Source organism: Microtus ochrogaster, chromosome 6, assembly GCF_000317375.1.
Source record: "Microtus ochrogaster isolate Prairie Vole_2 chromosome 6, MicOch1.0, whole genome shotgun sequence".
Taxonomy (NCBI): domain Eukaryota; kingdom Metazoa; phylum Chordata; class Mammalia; order Rodentia; family Cricetidae; genus Microtus; species Microtus ochrogaster.
This window is the reverse complement of record NC_022013.1, coordinates 21,678,609-21,695,699: the sequence shown is the minus strand read 5'-3', so window position 1 is coordinate 21,695,699 and position 17,091 is coordinate 21,678,609. Positions and strand designations below refer to the sequence as shown.

Genomic DNA, 17,091 nt, shown 5'->3' with positions numbered 1-17,091 from the left:
CTCTTGGAATGGTCTTGTGCTCCACCAGGAAGTAACGCCTGTTGTTCCACAGTGAAATACACAGACCATTTACCATCTCCACTATCACTAATGTACACCCAGTTCTGGGACACGACATGCATGCGTCACAGTGTCAACTGCCACCACATCCAGTTTCTACAACTTTAGGGGGCAGGTGCCCTACTGCTGGGTCCCTCACCCCAATCTCCAGAGCTTTTTCATTTTCCCAGACTGAACCCCCTTACCTGTTTAATTTCTCTAGGAACTGAGCATGAGGACTTTCCACTCTCACTTGTCTCCCTGTTTAAGGCTACCATTGCTCTGCTATCTATGGGCCACATGCTACCACCCACTCTCTTACCAGTGGCCCCTGAGGTTGCTTCTTCCGGTGTTGTATAGCCCTGCTTTCATTTGCTAAATCCTAGGGAATTCTAGGTCAATCTTTTGATGAATCATCATACCGTCTCCACAATTCTTTCACCGATTTACATTAGCCAGCGAGGAGGCTGCTGATCTTGCTCGTTAACCTGGTACACCTGGGAAGAGGGACCCTCAGCTGAAGATTTGCCTCCATCAGACTGGCCTGTAGACATGGCTGTGGGTAGTCTTCTCGATTGCTAATTGATGTTGTCCACAGTGGGCGGTGCCATCTCTAGGCAGGTGAGGCTGGGCTGTATAAGGAAGGCTGCCGAACACTAGCCTAGAAACAAGTCAGTGAGCGGTGGTCCTCCATGATTTCTGCCTCAGCTCCTGCCTCGGGTACCTGCCTTGGTTTCCCCCATGATGGACTGTTACCTGTAAGCCAAAATAAGCTCTGTCCTCCCCAGTTTGGCTTGGCCGGTGTTTTATCACAGCGACAGAAAGCCAACTAGGCCAGCCATTTAATACCGGAAGTGTTCCACATCCCACAGTGTACATCAGAAACTGTCAATGGGAATAAAATGAAGTTTTGTTGTGATTTTGATGTTGTCCCCCAACACTTAGTGATCCTGGGCATATTTCACGTGCTTGTTGAACATTTATTTCCTTGAAGAAATGCCTATTCAAGCCCTTGCCATTTTTGATCAGATTGTTCACTTTTCTGTTGAATTGCTGGAGTTCTTTATATATGTATATTCTGACTCTTTAGAAGTAATTTGCAGAGGATTCTTTATTATCTATTTTGCAATGGGCTCTTGCCATGTTACCCAGGCAGCATGAATAAATGGATTTATGCAGTTGTGTGTGTACATATGTGTAAGTGCACATGCACGTGTGTGCATATATGTGTAAGTGCACATGCACTTGTGTGCATATATGTGTAAGTGCACATGCACGTGTGTGCATATGGAAGTCAGGTCGATGGCAGGTGTCTTTCTTGGCTTCTGGTTGGCCAGTGAGAGCTCCAAGGATCACCTGTTCCTGAAAGTGCCACTGGGCCTGGCCTTCACATGGGTCCTAGGCATCTGAACTCAGGTCCTTATGCTCAGACAGCAGGCACTTTGCTGATCAAGGCGTCTCCCAACCCAGGCTGCCTGAACATGGATATTAGCATGGTTATGATGCCGATAAGACCATAAACTATAGCTTTCGGCAGATGTTTATAGACAGTAAGACCTATGGCAAATCGTGCTTAGGGCTTTTGAAAATCATAATGTAGCCTGTTAGGGGTCCAGGTTAAATGGGAGAGAGCACTCATACTGGGTCAGCCCCCACTGGCCCAGCTTTCTTTTGCCTTGCCAGACAAAAACCACTGCCACAGGTAGCTAGTTCTGTGGTCACAGACGAGCTGAGGTCTGTCGATTTTCACCGTACTTACAAGTGAGGCACTTCGAGGCATGCCTACCCGATTACTCGACACAACAAACTGTGTGTCTAAACTACGTGTTGTAAGGCTCCATGAAACCGACTCTGATAATTGCAGAGCTGAAAGCGAAGGCCAATCCATGGCATCGGGTGGCCAGTGTGATCCAGTGGCAAGTGCAGGTGCTCTGGGTACGGCCCTGTGTCCTGACTCAAGTTATTCTGGGGGGTCAGTAATGCCATGAAGTCTCCAGCACAGTGCCTGGAGCTAGGGCTCCCCAGGCCTTCTGTTTAGTGCTACTGTCCTCTGGTCCTGAGCAAGTCAGGTGAGTTGCTCCTACAGGGAGGGAGGGAGGGAGGGAAGGAGAGAGGGAGGAAGGGAGGGAGAAGACACTGCTCTGGGACATGCTGATGATTGGGGCTACCTGAATGCCAGTCACTGACGGCCAATCCTTCTGAGCCTGTTTGTACCACAGTGCATGTATTTCTGCCTTCCTTCCTCAGGTGACCTGTGGGCTCCCAGGGATGGAGCTGCACCTGTCTGTTTCATCTCCCATGGTACCTTTCACAGTCTTCAGCCCAGAGGCATCTCAGTCAGTTCCCGCTGCTGACTTAACTATCCGCTCTGCATTTCTGTCTTGGGGGACTTCGTTCTCTTTCCAGTTTCTTGCCCACTTCCTTTATCCTGTGTCTCTACCACCCACTCCAGAGTCACTTGGGTCCTGCACATCTCTGTGATGGCGTCCCTTCCCACTGTGCTGCAGGTGACCTATTGGAGAACACAGTCTAGAAATTTCTAGTCCTCTTATTTTGGGAACCATAGACAGGTAACAAATGGACAGGATGAATCCTCTTACTGGCATGGTAGGACAGAGGAAGCATTCCAGAATGTGGGCACGTTGGAACTAGGAAGGGACCCTCCAGTGCATCTCACTGGAGAATCCTCTTTGTATCTGGTTGAGGCTGTCACAAAGGGACTTGTGACCTTTACTGGGCTTGTACATTGGTCAGGGCATTTTAAACCGAGCCTAGACAGATGGGTGTCTGCCCTTCCCCAACCCCAGGTTCCCATTTGGGGCAAGCACAACAGAAAGCCCAGGGGTTGGGCCTGGAGGGCCTCTGCATGACCCTTTGTTCAGTTCATGCCTGCAGCTCTCTCCCTGGCCTGGGCTTAGAGGTTTCCACTCAGGGGCCTGACAGTTGCTTCTGACAGACGGATGTGCTAAGAGTCAGAGGAAATGAAGACCTGTTGGAGCTTGGCTGAGGTGAAGTCTGGCTGACACAAACAGAAAGCGAGTGTCGAAAAGAGCCCAGCAGCAGAGGGCAGGGGAGCTCTTGTCCCTTTGGGCCGTGGCTACTGACGCAATTCAGATGGACCCAGCTGTCCTCCAGGTCTTCTGCCCCACACCCAGTTCTCTGAAAGAGAGGAGGAAGTGATGGTGAAAACCCTCCCTATCTTGTGTCCCTGTGGTAGGCCTTGGAGCGTCTTCAGTGTCACTTCACGATTTGGCAGATGAGGAAACCGGCTCCCTGAGAGGGGAAGTGGCTTGTCATAGGTCACAGGTCATTTGATAGCATTGTGTTCATTCCTATCAGCCAGCTACCAAGAAGCAGGTCAGCCCACGTCTGAAGCCCCGTGCATCCCACATGCTCTCGGCAGTGAGCCCTCAGGGTGCAGGGCGGAGTGAGGTGCTCTTGGGCCTGGCTGTGTGGGACCTATGGACAGTGGACTCTGTGCTGGGACTCTTCTCCTGCTGCTTTCCCCTGTCTCACACCTAATCATCTGTTATTTCTCTGACACCTCCTTGGAGATCAACTACTGACACGTTAGCTGAGCCCAGCAGCGGGTACCACATCCAACATAAAGTCTGTTCCACCCAAGGAATACTGGGTTAATGGGTATGAGGTATTCTCTGAACCCTGCCTCCTGTCAGGAGGGGAGGAGAGAGTAACTCCAGGGAAATGACCAAGCCTTAGCCTATAGGGGTCCCATGAAGTGAGAGTGGAGCTAAACAGCCCGTAGTGTGACGTGAGGAAACACACAGGAAACAGTGCAGAGTTAACCTGATGGAAGGTGGACTCTCCTGGGAGATGACTTTCGGGCATGCCTGGGGGTCTTGGTTACCTTAACTGGGATGGGAAGACCCATCACTGGGTTACACCATTCCCTAATTAAAGGATTCTGGTCTCTCCAGAGGGGTACACCTTGAATCCTGGACTCGGGAGGCAAAGCAGGTGGATTTCTGTGATTGAAGTCACAGTCAGGGCTACCCTGTCTCAATGGTGATGATGATGATGATGATGATGATGATGATGATGATGATGATGATGATGATGATATGAGATGATAATAATGGTGATGATGATGGTGGTGGTGGTGGTGGTGGTGATGATGATGGTGACAACGATGATGATGATGGTGGTGGTGATGATGATGATGACAATAGAGAAAGAAGCTGAGCACTGGTACGTGAGTGCACATTTGCTGCTCTGTCCTGATTACAGATGCAGTACACTCACCATCCCTCAAGCCCCTGCCACCGTGACTCCCCACTGTGATGAACTGTGGCCTGGAATGGCAAGTCAGAACAAACCCTTTCTTCCTGAAGTTGCCTTCATCAGGCTGTGTTATTACAGCAGCCGGAAGAAAACACTAAAATACACCAGAAGTGCAGCTTAGGAGAGAAAGACTGGATAGAAGTGCAGATGCTTTCCTTCATTTGAGAGTTAAAATGTCACGCATCTGATGGCCCGGAGGATGGGAGACTACCATGGACTGGAATTTTACCAGGCAGCAGGCAGAGGAGAATGAAGGGAAGAGAGGCATGTGTATTCTAGGGAGGGAAATTGCACAAGCACCACGGTGGAGCAAACTGCTACCCATGGGCACATTGCACAAAGCAAGCTTCCCTGCTCATAGGTTCATTGCACAAAGCAAGTTTTATTGGGCCACAGCCGCCCTCATTCCATGGCTGCCTCTGTATGACAGGGTGACAGGGAGTAGATGCAATGGACTGTGGCCTCCGAAGCCCAATGTTTAGACCTGGACCTTCACAGAAAGCCTGCCCGCAGCCTGTGCTGAGAAAGGTATAAATGGACTCTAGGGATGTATGGCTAACCTGGAATACATGAGCAGGGGCAGCGAGAAAGGAGCTTAATGGCTTTAGAGGGAAGGGCTTGGCTTTTCTGTAGGGAAAATGACAATACAGCCCCTGGCTGGGTCTGCTGAACCCATTGTCTGACTTAATTTGACTGTTACATCAATCCTGAGTGATAAAGGATTTGATCCCAAATTTATAGAAGAAACCAAGATTTGGAGGTTCTCTGATTCTCTCAAGAATACACTGTCCATTCCCCAGATGTTTACTGAGCCCCACCATGTGCTGAGCAGGAACAGGGCTCTGGGACACCATAAGGGACAAGACAGGCAAGGTCACTTCACTCACAAAACCCAGAGGCCCACTCCAGCTCCTTAGAGAAGCAGAGACCCCTGGCCCCTGCAGTCAGATGATGGGCACAGAAGAAATGAAGTCATATGGCCCTGGATATGAAGGAGCTTCCATCGAGGGGAGGGGGAGCCAGCCCCGCTAGCTTCCTGGAGGTGGGTGGAAGTGGGACTGTGGATAAACCCCAGTCATGGCTTTCCATAAGCTTAGCTGTAGCCTGGCTCTGGTTCACTTTCTTCAGCTGGAGGTGGGTGCCGTGATGGTAACATTCTTCACAGGCTTGCTGTGAAGCCAGTGAGCACGGACATGCTGAGAACAGTGCATGGTGGTGCTGAGGAGGTGGCGGTGGTTAGGGAAGCCTGGCCAGGCAAAGAGACTGCTGTGAGAAGCTGGGCGTGAGATGACGAAAGTCACGGGCGAGGGGAACGCGCTGGCGTGTTCTAAAAGAGGGGGAGTGAAGTTCTGTTTCGTTTTGAAGCAAACCTGAGGTCTGGATGGTTTAAGTCCAGACAAAGCAAACACTGGGAGTGGACACACTCTTCTCTGCCCACCTGTCACTCTGGGAACTTCGCTGGCTGTCTTGGTCTGTCCAGGGCCTACTCCCAACTGTCCTCCTTAGAGTGGAATGACAAACTGAGGACTTCCTGTTGGCCCCTGATTACAATGCAGAACTGGCCAGTGTGGTGGTGCTACCTGGAAGACAAAATACAGTCAAATCTGACTTAGGATAAATCGGCTCTGTGCTGGGCTTGCTGAAATTTACTTTATTTGGTTTTGAGATACAGTCTTGGTAGCTCACCACACAGACCAGGCTGTGATCCTCCTGCTTCTGCCTCCAAGTGCTGGGACTGCAGGTGCAGGCCACCACTCCCAGCCCATTAAGAGCGTTTTAATAGAGATGTTGGAGAATCATCTGGGAGGGGCATCTGTGCTCACAGTGCTAGCACACAGCCTCTTCACTGGGACCCCCACCCTGCCGTAACTTCAAGGGTTTACAGTGGTTACAGCCTTTTGAATGGCCTAGGTCAGGAGACAAACTTTCAGCAGTAGCTGGGACAGGCTAGGCATACTAGAAAAGCTCAGCCAACACCAGCGTTTAGTCGTCAGAGTGAATTGATTCCATGAGATAGGCACACTCTGAGAGACACCTGATGGGCTGATACCTAGATTCAATAATACATAAAAGCTCTCCATTTTGTGTGGGTGATGGGGCACCCCAAGACACAAGTGCTGTCTCCTTCCTTCTAACTTTGAGTTCATCACCAGAGAGATGATTCTTTCACCAAGAGGGCTTGGGATCTGTAAGGTGAACAGAGATCAGGGTCTACCTCATGCTTGGAAAAATTCCTGGGTTGTTGACACAGTGGATACTGTTTTTTAGGAAAAGCGTGGGGGCAGCAGTTATCTTTTGGGCCCAAAATATCAGTGCTGTAGTGGGATGGAATTGTCGGAGGGTCTCAGTTTCTAAACCCTGAAACATGTTGAAATCACCAGGGTGATCTCTAAAATCCTTGTACCTGAGCTGCACCCTGGACCAATGAAATCAGCACTCTCTGGGGAGAAAGTTCAGAAAGCCATATTTCTAGAAAATCCCCCAGACGACTCCAAAGCGTCCGGAAGGTTAGGAACCCTTAGTCTAGAATCTATGGTGCTTCCCAGGCTGCTGGTGGATTCTGAGCTCTTGGACAGGGCCCACTGGTTTGCCTACTTTGTTAAGTGATTCACTGCATCTGTAGGTTAGATCTTGCCTGGCAGGTTCCGTGTGGGCAGCAGCCAGCCTGAACTGGGTGCTGACATTTGACGCTGGCATTCTATGGGAGCAAGGTTCACAGTATTGGCCACACACGCGCAGGCTGCTGACACTCCCAGGTAGATGGGGCTTCCCTGCACACCTGGAAGGCTAGACCTTCCGATGCTGAGGTCAGGATGCTGTCTTCTGCCTGTCTGGAAGGGACCCGTGGTATGTACTTGTATCATTTCCCAGGCTTGTGGAAAGAGAAGAGAACAGAGGGGTTGATGTAATGAATAAAAGGAGAACAGGAAGAAGAAACCTAAGGCCAAGGCAGCTGTGACTCACTGTGGTCCAAAGTAGGCGTGGAAACAGGCCTTCCGCAGCCACAACATCGTGGCCCTTTCAACAAGGAAATGGCTGGAGGTTGACTGAAACCTTCCAAGGAGCTTCAGGAGTTTTCTGTCACTTAACTCTTCTTTTGTAGATGAATGTGAGAATGGGCTGGGAGTGACAGCCTGCCTGCCTTAGAGATGGGCAGAATAAAGTATAAAACAGCAGCCATACATCTGCCCGTTCTCACTGGAAATGGTCAGAAGGCGAGGCAGGGCCAGCCACAGCCAGGTCTGTCTGGTCTGTAGGTATGTCCCCAGCTTATAGTCTGGGGATGGAGAGTCCCACAGGTAAAGACGCATGAGAGGCTCCAGTCTGAAAGCCCCCAGATGAATGAGCCAACAGTAGATGAAGACAGCCCGTGAGCTCCCGTGGCTTACACGTCAAGCAAATGAGAGATGTCCCAGCAACTGTTTTTCCTTGGGCATTAGTCAAGATCCAATTCAGAGATCTAAGAGGGCATCTTAATGGGTCCCTACATCCTGCCAGCTGCCTCCCACTCCAGATGTTAGAAGTCCCTCCTTGCCAGCTTCACAGACCATGCAAGACCCACTCGGATCCCTAGAGCCGGACACATTGATCAGCCCAGCTTGGGTGAATGTTCCACAGGCTGGGTCTTAACTTAGCAGCGGTGCTTCCCAGGCCTACAGTGTTAAAATTCAGTGACTGTCACTGGTGTGGTGGGTGCTGATCTCTGTAGCAGAAAGGAGGCTCTAGGGTGACCACATGGTCAGTTGAGGACTCCAGGCTTAGATGGACTTCATTCTCATTAGCAGCGGGACACAGGCACGTGGGGCAGGGGAGAATCTTACAACAGAAATAAAACAGGTAGTTTGTGAGAGAAGGCATTTGAAACACCCAACACAGCAATGTTGCCATCGGGGCTATGGGTGAAAGGCGCACAGGAGCAGACTATGGAAAGAGCCTGTAATGAAAGAGGGTGTTGCCTGGCCTCTGGAGAGAGCTGGGAGGGTGGAGCCACACAGACCCAGCAGTGCCCACTCCTCTTGGCAATCATGGAGCCCGCAGTTTCCTGCGCTCTGTGGGACTGGAGAGTGGGAGGATGCATTGGCACGCTGTCTGCATGATGAAACCCCAGAAATGGGTGTGCTGACGGGGAAGGTCAGGGGCCAGCTCTGTTGGTGGCGGTGGTGGTGTGATGTGGGACTTGTTGTAAAAGTCCCCAAACCAAACCCAGGAGCAGGTGTCAGATGATGTCAAAGCCATCTCTCTCTGGGTACCAGAGGTGACCACACTGGCCTGAAGTCTGATGAGTTTCTAAGATCAGGATAATTCTGGGAGAATTTTCACTGACCAGCTTCTATAATCCAGGCCACTCAGGGCAGCATGAAGACAAAACTGGGACGTGACCATGAGAGAAATCCAGGAAACTGACTGAAAAGAATGGTGTAGACCTCGGGGTCCACCATGTATCGTACTGCAAGGGATACGGGCCTCCGCTCTAACTTCATCCTTCCATCTTCCTAGAGTTGGGAAGGGGAAGGAATGAAGGGACACAGTGACACAGGGGAACACGGCAGGACAGGTGTGGGATTTCTGGTGGGTCCTGCGCACCTGTGGATGAGGGTTTCAGGCAAGCTGGTAAATGCCTGAGCTTTGATGTTCTCACCTGGAAACTGGGGTCATGGGTCATCACGTAGTCTGGGTCTGTGAGATGCAAGATGGCTGAGTACTCAGTGTACAAAGATGCTCAGTAAATGCTGACTGTCCCTAGGAGAGAGGACCACAGCCCTGTGCCTACGGTTCAGCCATTCGACAAGCATATCGTCAGCCGTCATGGCAAAACTTACTGGCCCCTGACATGAGCTCTGCACTGTAGGGCAGGTGCCCTCGCTTCCTGGCTCTGGGGCTATCAGCTTCCACTAGCAGGCATCCCCTCTTCTCTGCAGCTTTGCCATTATTGCAGACAGACAGACAGACAGACCATGTCTTCGTCTCTTCCTGTCTATGAGCACATTTTCCATAGCGAATCATGACCACTCGACGTTCTACCCACTTACTAAGTTCATAGCCAGTGCTCGAGTGTGGGGCACTGACACTGGTGTCCCAGCCCGTCTGGGGGTAGGTATGAAGCTGAGATGCGAGTGGCTGGCCTCTCACCTCTTACCCTGGCACTTGTTTCTTAGCCAGAGAGGCATTTGCGGGGGGTGGAGGGGGTATGCCTACTGTCCTTCACATCCTGAGAGCCGCTGTACCTACTCCATTCCTCTTTCTGTCCAGAATGTCTGTAAGGCAGTGGAGGAGACACAGCACCCGCCCACGCTCCAGGAGATCAAGCAGAAGATTGACAGCTATAACAGCCGGGAGAAGCACTGCCTGGGCATGAAGCTGGTAAGCAGGTCCTGTCCACCCCTACCCGGCATCCCTCCTGCCCCACCCCCACCTCTCTGTCTGGCTGTCGTGTACTGGTCTGTGCATGAAGGTGGTAGGCAAGGCTGTCGTCCCCCCTTCCTGTCCAGCATCCTGTGCCCCCCCCCCACAGAAGCAATGATTCCCTTGCGGCTCACTCTTCTTTGTCCAGACCCAGCTTTCTGTGCCCTCGGGGACCCAGAGAAACAGGCTTTAGAACAGACTCCAGAGACAATCTCTGTCCATCCTCTGTCAGATCTGGGAAAGTTTACGCTCTCCTAACTTCAGGGTGAGAGCTCTTAGGGGATTAAATGACAGCAACGAAGGGTTTGGGGGCTTGGTCCCCAGGAAGCTCTAGGCCAGGGGAATTTTGCAAGAGAAGTGGAGTGTGTATTGGTGAACACCCCGACCCTGCACAGGGTCAGAGAGGCTGACTTTAAGGGATGATGCTAGAGGAACCCTGCCCCCTGCTGGAGACGGGTAGCAACTGACTCTTTGGGGCATCCAAGACACACAGGTACCTCAGAAAACCCAGATTTTAGCCAGAGGCTGGAGTTTGTTGGGCTGGACCTCCGAGGCAGAGAGGTGCCTGCAGACTCTGCCTTTAGGTGGGGACTCAACAAAGGCAGCTGGCACCTGTCTGCTGGAGATTTGAGGCAGCCAGCCTAGACTTCCTGTGAAGGAAGCCACAGCGGCCCCACTAATCCTCTCTGATAACTGGGCTCCAGACCTCCTGGCCCTTTGGGACCATCAGCACCTCCAGATAGCAGACTCAGGAAGGAACTCAGACAGGCTGGCTGGAATGGCCCCTATCAGGGCCTCTGTGTCAGATAGATCATGGAGGACATACTTCCCACTTGCAGAGTGAAGACGGTACCTACACGGGCTTCATCAAAGTGCATTTGAAACTCCGACGCCCCGTGACGGTACCTGCTGGGATCCGACCCCAGTCTATATACGATGCCATTAAGGAAGTGAACCCTGCAGCCACCACAGACAAGCGGACGTCCTTCTACCTGCCACTCGATGCCATCAAGCAGCTACACATCAGCAGCACCACCACCGTCAGCGAGGTCATCCAGGGGCTGCTCAAGAAATTCATGGTTGTGGACAACCCGCAGAAGTTTGCGCTTTTTAAGCGGATACACAAAGACGGACAAGGTACGAGCAGTCCCAACCTCCCCCAGTTTGCCAGTGCCCACACACTGGCGTAAACCCGCCGCGAGCCCTGGATGGGGTGTGGGCTTCCATGCAGCGGGGCTACAGCTGTCTACATGCTGCTAGGTTTCGTGGATGAGCAAAGCATGGAATCTGGGCAGGAAAACGAGCAGAGAGCCTGGTCAGGCAGCTCCTGCCTAGCACTGTCCAGCTCCACACATGCACCGGGAAGACACGCTTTGGGCTCCCAATCTTTATAATGAGGGGTCCACTTTGGAAGGTGATGTAAGTGGAGGCAGGGCCTTGGGAATGCCAGGCAGGAACTGAAGGCTCTGCCTCTGAGCTACCACGGTCTTGTCAGGTTCGTGTCCACTAGACGAGCCATGCCTGTTTCTGTTTGCAGTGCTCTTCCAGAAACTCTCCATTGCAGACTGCCCTCTCCACCTGCGTCTGCTCGCTGGGCCTGACACTGATGTCCTCAGCTTTGTGCTAAAGGAGAACGAAACTGGAGAGGTAGAGGTATGTCTGGACCCTCTGCAAGAGCCAGCCCTGGGTGGGGAAAGATGGGTGCTGCTGTCCCGGGTGCAGTGAGGGGAGGGCAGGACTGCTAGAGAGCTGGGGTGTGCTGAGACACAGGCTGGGTTTGACCCAGGATTGTAGTAATAGGAGTGGCGGGACTGAGTCCCCAGCACCCCGGCTGCCTGCCCGGCTAGCTTATGCCCGAAATAACAACACACAAACTGTATTCATTTAAACACTGCTTGGCTCTTTAGCTTTAGCCCTTTTCTCGGCTAACTCTCGCTCCTGGACTAACCCATTTCCAATCATGTGTGTCGCACCCCAAGGTGCGCTTACCAGGAAGATTCTAGCCTACGTCCATCCTGGGTCGGAGCTTCATCGCGTGTGCCTCAGAGAGCAGAGCTCTCGCCTCTGCCGGCAAGAGTGGAGCATCGTGTCTCTCTGAGGCGTCTGCCCCCGAGAGGAGAGCTGTCGAGTCTGACCTCACTTCCTCTTCCTCCCACCTATGTTTTAACCTATCAGGACAAGCAGCTTCTTTATTTAATTAACCAATGACCTTCCTCCATCACAGGATGCTCAGTGGGCACATCACAACGAAGCAAGTTAGAACCTGCATATGGCAAAACCTGTGGCAAGGATTCTACTTTCCTTGTGAAGACGGGGCTGGAGGTGTACGGTGGGAGGATGGGGTTGGGGGGAGGATTATCACACTGAGAAACTATTTGGGCTCAGACTGGTTTTGCCCCAGGCTGGCCTAAGGCCCAGCAATTTCCATCTGGGTTCTGCTGTACACAGGCAGTTTTGAACTACTTTTTTCTCCTAAAATGATGACTTCCTCTAAGAGGGACTAACCAGTGTCAGCCTCCTGGCAAAAATGGGGTAACATCAGGCAGTAATCCTCAAGCCCAGGATACTTAGGATATGGTCTTCATGAAGTGACAGAAAGAGGAGGGTCTAAGTGTTTATCACACTGTTCTGTGGAGGTTGAGCATGGGGTCAGTGGAGGATCTGGGCAGAACAGACAGGGCTCTGCCCTCATTTCAACCAGGATGACAGTGTGGTCTTGAGTCTGTTAGGAAGAGAGAGCCACTGGAAGCCTGAGCACTCTGTTGCGTAGGGCCTGGGGTTGGGAGAGGAAATCCAGCTCTAGTCCACACTGCTGCTGCGGCTCCATGGCTGTGGCTTTCTTCCCTTCTTTCTGTGGGGTGTGGGGATTAAGGCAGACACCATAAATGCTCCCCTGTGCTCCAGGAGCTTGTAGTCTCCTCCCTTTCTCCCGTGGGGAGGTAGCCTGGCCAGCTAGGGCCCACTGAGAGGTGCATTGACTCACAAGGAGGTGGGCAACAGGGTGGAGTTTGACGTATGACAACCATAGCTAGAGAGAGGTATCTTCCTGCCCCTGGAGAGCACAGTCAGCACCCAAGTGAAGATCTCAGCTGCTGTTGACTCTTCCCGTAAGAACGGGGCATAAGGCTGGGAACTCCACGAGTGTCAGGATTTGACCGTCTGTGACTGATGTGACCATTGTGTGTAGCACAGATGCCATTTATGGTACCTGCGTGTTCAGTGTGTGTGGGGCGCTCGGGTCATGTCAACATCTAACCATTTCCCCCTGTTTTCTCCTCCATGCCCCACAGTGGGATGCCTTTTCCATTCCTGAGCTCCAGAACTTCTTAACTATCCTGGAAAAAGAGGAGCAGGACAAAATCCAGCAAGTGCAGAAGAAGTACAACAAGTTCCGACAGAAACTGGAGGAGGCGCTACGGGAGTCGCAGGGGAAGCCTGGGTAGCCGCCTCCTCCTGTCCTCAGTGCCCTCTCGTTTATTTTATTATTTTGCAACAGACATTTATTCTGCAGACACCTCTGGGTCCACCTGTGCCTGCCCAGCGGTTGACAGATGCGGCACAAAGTCTCTTCCACAAAGTGTCTGTGCAGGGTTCGATTCCTGCCAACCCACCGCGCCATGACTCTGCAGAGACCCCACCTGGATCAGAAGGAACAATTGTTTACCCCGCCCAACCTGCTGGCCTTTCACAAACCAAATCGTTGCCTCTCTGGCCAAACTCCAATCAATCACAGCAGCCGGCAAAAGGGAAGAAAGGTTTTAGAGCGCTGTGCTCTTTCTCTGGATTCAATCCTTCAGTTCCTCTTCTTTGCCACCTACAGTATCTTTATTTATGGGTCAAATGTGGTGTCTTCGTTTAGCTAAGTCCTTGACAGCAGGGAAATGCTCGTGAAAGGACTGTCCTCCTCGCCCCAGGTGCCTCCCCTTCACTAGGACTACATTTCCAGATGCTACAGCCTGACCAGGTCTGTCTGTCACCCCCAGGCTGTGCACACGCAAACCCAAAGGCATATACGTACATCTGTGTGGTATTTCAGCATGTCTCTGTCCGATGTTTGTTATGTTAAGTCCTGAATTTAATGTTGTTCATCCTCATGGATGTCTACCAAAGGGAAACCAGCCACTTCACACTTTTAGTTTCCTGCTGAGTCGCCAGGAAGTACCGCAGAGAAGCTCACCCAAGCTGTCTACAGCCCGCCTACAGCTAGGGCCTCTTATCTACTCCTCAGCCTCCCGCGCTGCCTCCGTCCTCTCCAGCTGCTGCCTGAGGAGTAGCCTCGATTACTTACAGTGGCCGTGTCCTTTCTGTTGCAAGGCGTGGTCTGCTTGCAGCACAGCGTCCAGCCAGCCTGTGGGTCCGACCTCCCTGGTGACTTCAGTGCCTTTTTGTTTTCAGAGAGAAGAGCAGGGCATGTTTGCTGCAAGCTCTGCTGCTGGCCTGCCCAGGGCAGGAAGTGGACCATGGTGGTGTAGAAATGAGGGCAGGGCAGTCCTTGATGCACAGGTGATGACCACACACCTCTGCCATCAAGCTTCCTGATCAGGCTCTGACTCCGAAGATGTGATCTTGTTAAACCACACTGGCAGCATCAGATTCTGACTCTAGCTCACCGACGAGTTCAAACTGAAAACAGCAGCCAGAACCGCAAAGACCCTCGCTCAAGACCGAGGGAGGAAAAACTTGTCCCTTTCAAAGAAGGCCGGGGTTCCAATCCGGCCTCCGGAGACCGCTTTCTTGTTGCCCTTGCCTTTCCACACCCCTCGGGTTGTTTAAGCCAGAGCTTCTCCGTGTAGCTGCAAAGTCCCCTCCCTAGCTCAGGCTAGTCCCTACCACTCCTGTCCCAGAGGCATACTGGGTCCCTGTCATTCAGTCTTCAGAGCTGACAAAGCACCGCGAGCTAGCAACTCTGTGAGGCTGTGCATGCCATCAACCCTGGCCGTCTGCCATCTCGTGTGCAGCCTTATTGCTTCCCTCCCCACTGTGTATTACAGGGACAGACGGAAAGTCATTCCCTTCATCCTGCATGTCTGTAGCATAGGAGAAGGCATGGCTCCTGCTGCAAACACTGTGAATGCTGCTGAGACCCTCCCCCATGGATGCTATTTTATTTTTGAGAAGAAAAAAGGTCATGTATATATATATATACAAATATATGTGTGTATATACACATAGAGGCATAGAGCTATATATAAAGGTGTTTATTCAGAAAATTATAGTAAAATTGAGACTTTAAGCACAGTTGGACTCAGGACCTCTTCTGAGGTTGAGCCCCCGGGAAGGGTCAGGTCCCTTCAGCCCCAGAGCTGGGTGTCTGCTGGTAGTGCCTTCTATGGTTGTATTGCTCCGTGGGTGTTTGTTTTGAGAACATTTTCCTTCTAAATGTTTTTTCTTATATATGTTTTTTAATGAGTAATAAAGGCTTACTGCAAAAACAGTTCACAATGGAGGCATCCTCATTGAACTTCCTCTCATGGGAACCGAGCTGGAGCGAGGGGCCTGCTGCAGCGGGAGGTGCATTTCTTGGCAGAGCCAAGCTTTCTTCTGTAGTAAGCTTGAGATTAAAGGCTGCCACCCAAATGCTTCTGAGGACACTGTCCACACACAGAGGGGACTGCCTGTTCTCCATCTCCTATCTCCCTAGCTGGGGATGGGAGAGGACTTGGAGCCAAGCACTTGCTGAGTTAGAAAAGAGCGGGGCTTTCTGGCTGCAAAGGTAACCAGCAGCTCTGTCCTGCAATTATTGAAATCTAAGACGTTAAAGTGTCACGGACAATTTCAGCCACGAGAGGGGCCAAGCTGGCACCAAGCAGCCCTCATTTTGGCACCCTCTGATTTCCAGCAAAGAAGCATCTTTGAGTTAATAGAAAAAGTCACATAAGTTAACTAGAGAAATCATTGCCTACCTTCTGGGGTTGTTGCAAGTTTTCTTCTGACCTCTACATGTGTGCTGTGGCATGTGCATCCACACACGTACACATACATTTTTGTGCGTGAGCCCCTGGCTATCCTGGAACTTACTATGTAAACCAGGCTGCCTTCAAACTCAGATTCACCTGCTTCTGTCTCCTGAGAGCTGGAATTAAAGGTGTGCACCACTACATACGCTTACAGTCAAAAAAAAAAAAAAATTTTTTTTTTTTTTTTTTTTTTTTTTGGTTTTTTGAGACATACAGTCAAAATTTTTAAAGAATTAGCTGACATCTAACTTATCTGCCCAGCCTGGTCCTCCAGATCTTACACCAGGGTCCGGCCAGGTGGGTCTGTCCAGTCCCCATAGCCAGCAGAGTCCCACATTCAGTGCTCCAGCCTAGCCTGGTCATCCCTGCCACAGACTCCAGCCTCCAGGTTTTGGCCAGGACAGACATGGCCCAACCGCCTAGATGTCCTCCCTACCACCTGACTCCATCCACTCTCTTCCACAAAAACTAGCTCCAAATGAATCAAAGGCCTTAGTGTGAGACCTGGAACTCTGGAACTGCTAGGAGTATAGGCGGTGTCTACAAAATATGGGCTCCATCTGCCCAGAAACTAAAGCCAACAGTTCAGGAAACCAATAAAGGGAAGAGGAAGCCCACAAAATGGGAAAGAATCTTTCCCAGCTATATACCTGACAGAGGATTAAAATCCAGACTACATAAAGAATTCAAAAGGTCAAAACACCCATTCAAAAACTGGACTAAGGAACTAAATAGATTTCTCAAAAAAAAAAAAGTCTAAGAAATATTTCAATATTTGTTCATTATCCCTAGCAATTAGGAAAATACAAATCAGCATTTCTATTTTTTGCCAGTCAAACTGATAACAAATACTGGATAGAAGGTAGGAAAAGGGGAATCTTAATTCACTGCTGATGGGACTGCAAACTGGTACAGCCACTCTGGAATTCCAGTCAGAGTGGAGAACCTTAAAAGAAAAAAAAAATACCATATAGTCCCGCTATACCACTCCTTGGCATACGCCCAAAAGACTTGACCTCCTACTCCACAGATACCTGCTCAGTCATGTTTATTGCTGCTCTGCTCACAATAGCTAGGAAATGGAAACAACCTAAATGCCCTTCAGCTGATGGATGGATGAGAAAATGAGGTACAAATAGTCTAATACACTATGGAATACAGTTATAACTATGGAATTAGCTGTAAAGAAAAGGAAATCATAAAATTTGCAGATAAATGGATGGAACTAGAAAAGACTATAATAAATAGTAACCCACATCCAGAAAGACAGACATTACATGTTCTCTCTCACCTGTGTTCCTAGCTCCAAACCTTCAGAAGGGAATACATAACATGGAATAACTGCAGAAACCAAAACCATGAGAGTAAAGAGGACAGGTGCTTCGAAGGG

General features: G+C 50.8%; 2 protein-coding genes across 9 annotated transcripts in view; one reads left to right on the top strand and one right to left on the bottom strand.

Moving 5' to 3' along the window:
- Positions 1 to 15,170, top strand: part of Rassf5 (Ras association domain family member 5) — a 65,900-nt gene extending 50,730 nt beyond the window's left edge. For 2 of the 3 annotated variants that reach the window (XM_005348321.2, XM_005348322.2), the window contains 4 exons: positions 9,592 to 9,702; positions 10,584 to 10,881; positions 11,282 to 11,397; positions 13,035 to 15,170. In XM_005348321.2, coding sequence (XP_005348378.1) covers positions 9,592 to 9,702; positions 10,584 to 10,881; positions 11,282 to 11,397; positions 13,035 to 13,187 — 678 coding nt within the window. In that variant the 3' untranslated portion in view covers positions 13,188 to 15,170. Of the gene's footprint in view, positions 1 to 9,591; positions 9,703 to 10,583; positions 10,882 to 11,281; positions 11,398 to 13,034 lie in introns of those variants that run through there. The other variant, XM_026779608.1, reaches the window with a different exon arrangement.
- The window catches only part of Eif2d (eukaryotic translation initiation factor 2D), a 39,902-nt gene that overhangs the window by 2,858 nt on the left and 19,953 nt on the right, over positions 1 to 17,091 (bottom strand). For 2 of the 6 annotated variants that reach the window (XM_026779603.1, XM_026779607.1), the window contains one exon: positions 15,944 to 16,647. The exons of 1 other annotated variant lie outside the window; for it this stretch is intronic. Coding sequence is in view for 4 of the 5 variants with exons in the window: in XM_026779607.1 (XP_026635408.1) it covers positions 16,634 to 16,647 (14 nt within the window). In the remaining variant the exon portion in view is untranslated. Of the gene's footprint in view, positions 1 to 6,500; positions 8,158 to 8,541; positions 8,835 to 15,943; positions 16,648 to 17,091 lie in introns of those variants that run through there. 3 more of the 6 variants (XM_026779606.1, XM_026779605.1, XM_026779601.1) reach the window with 3 other exon arrangements.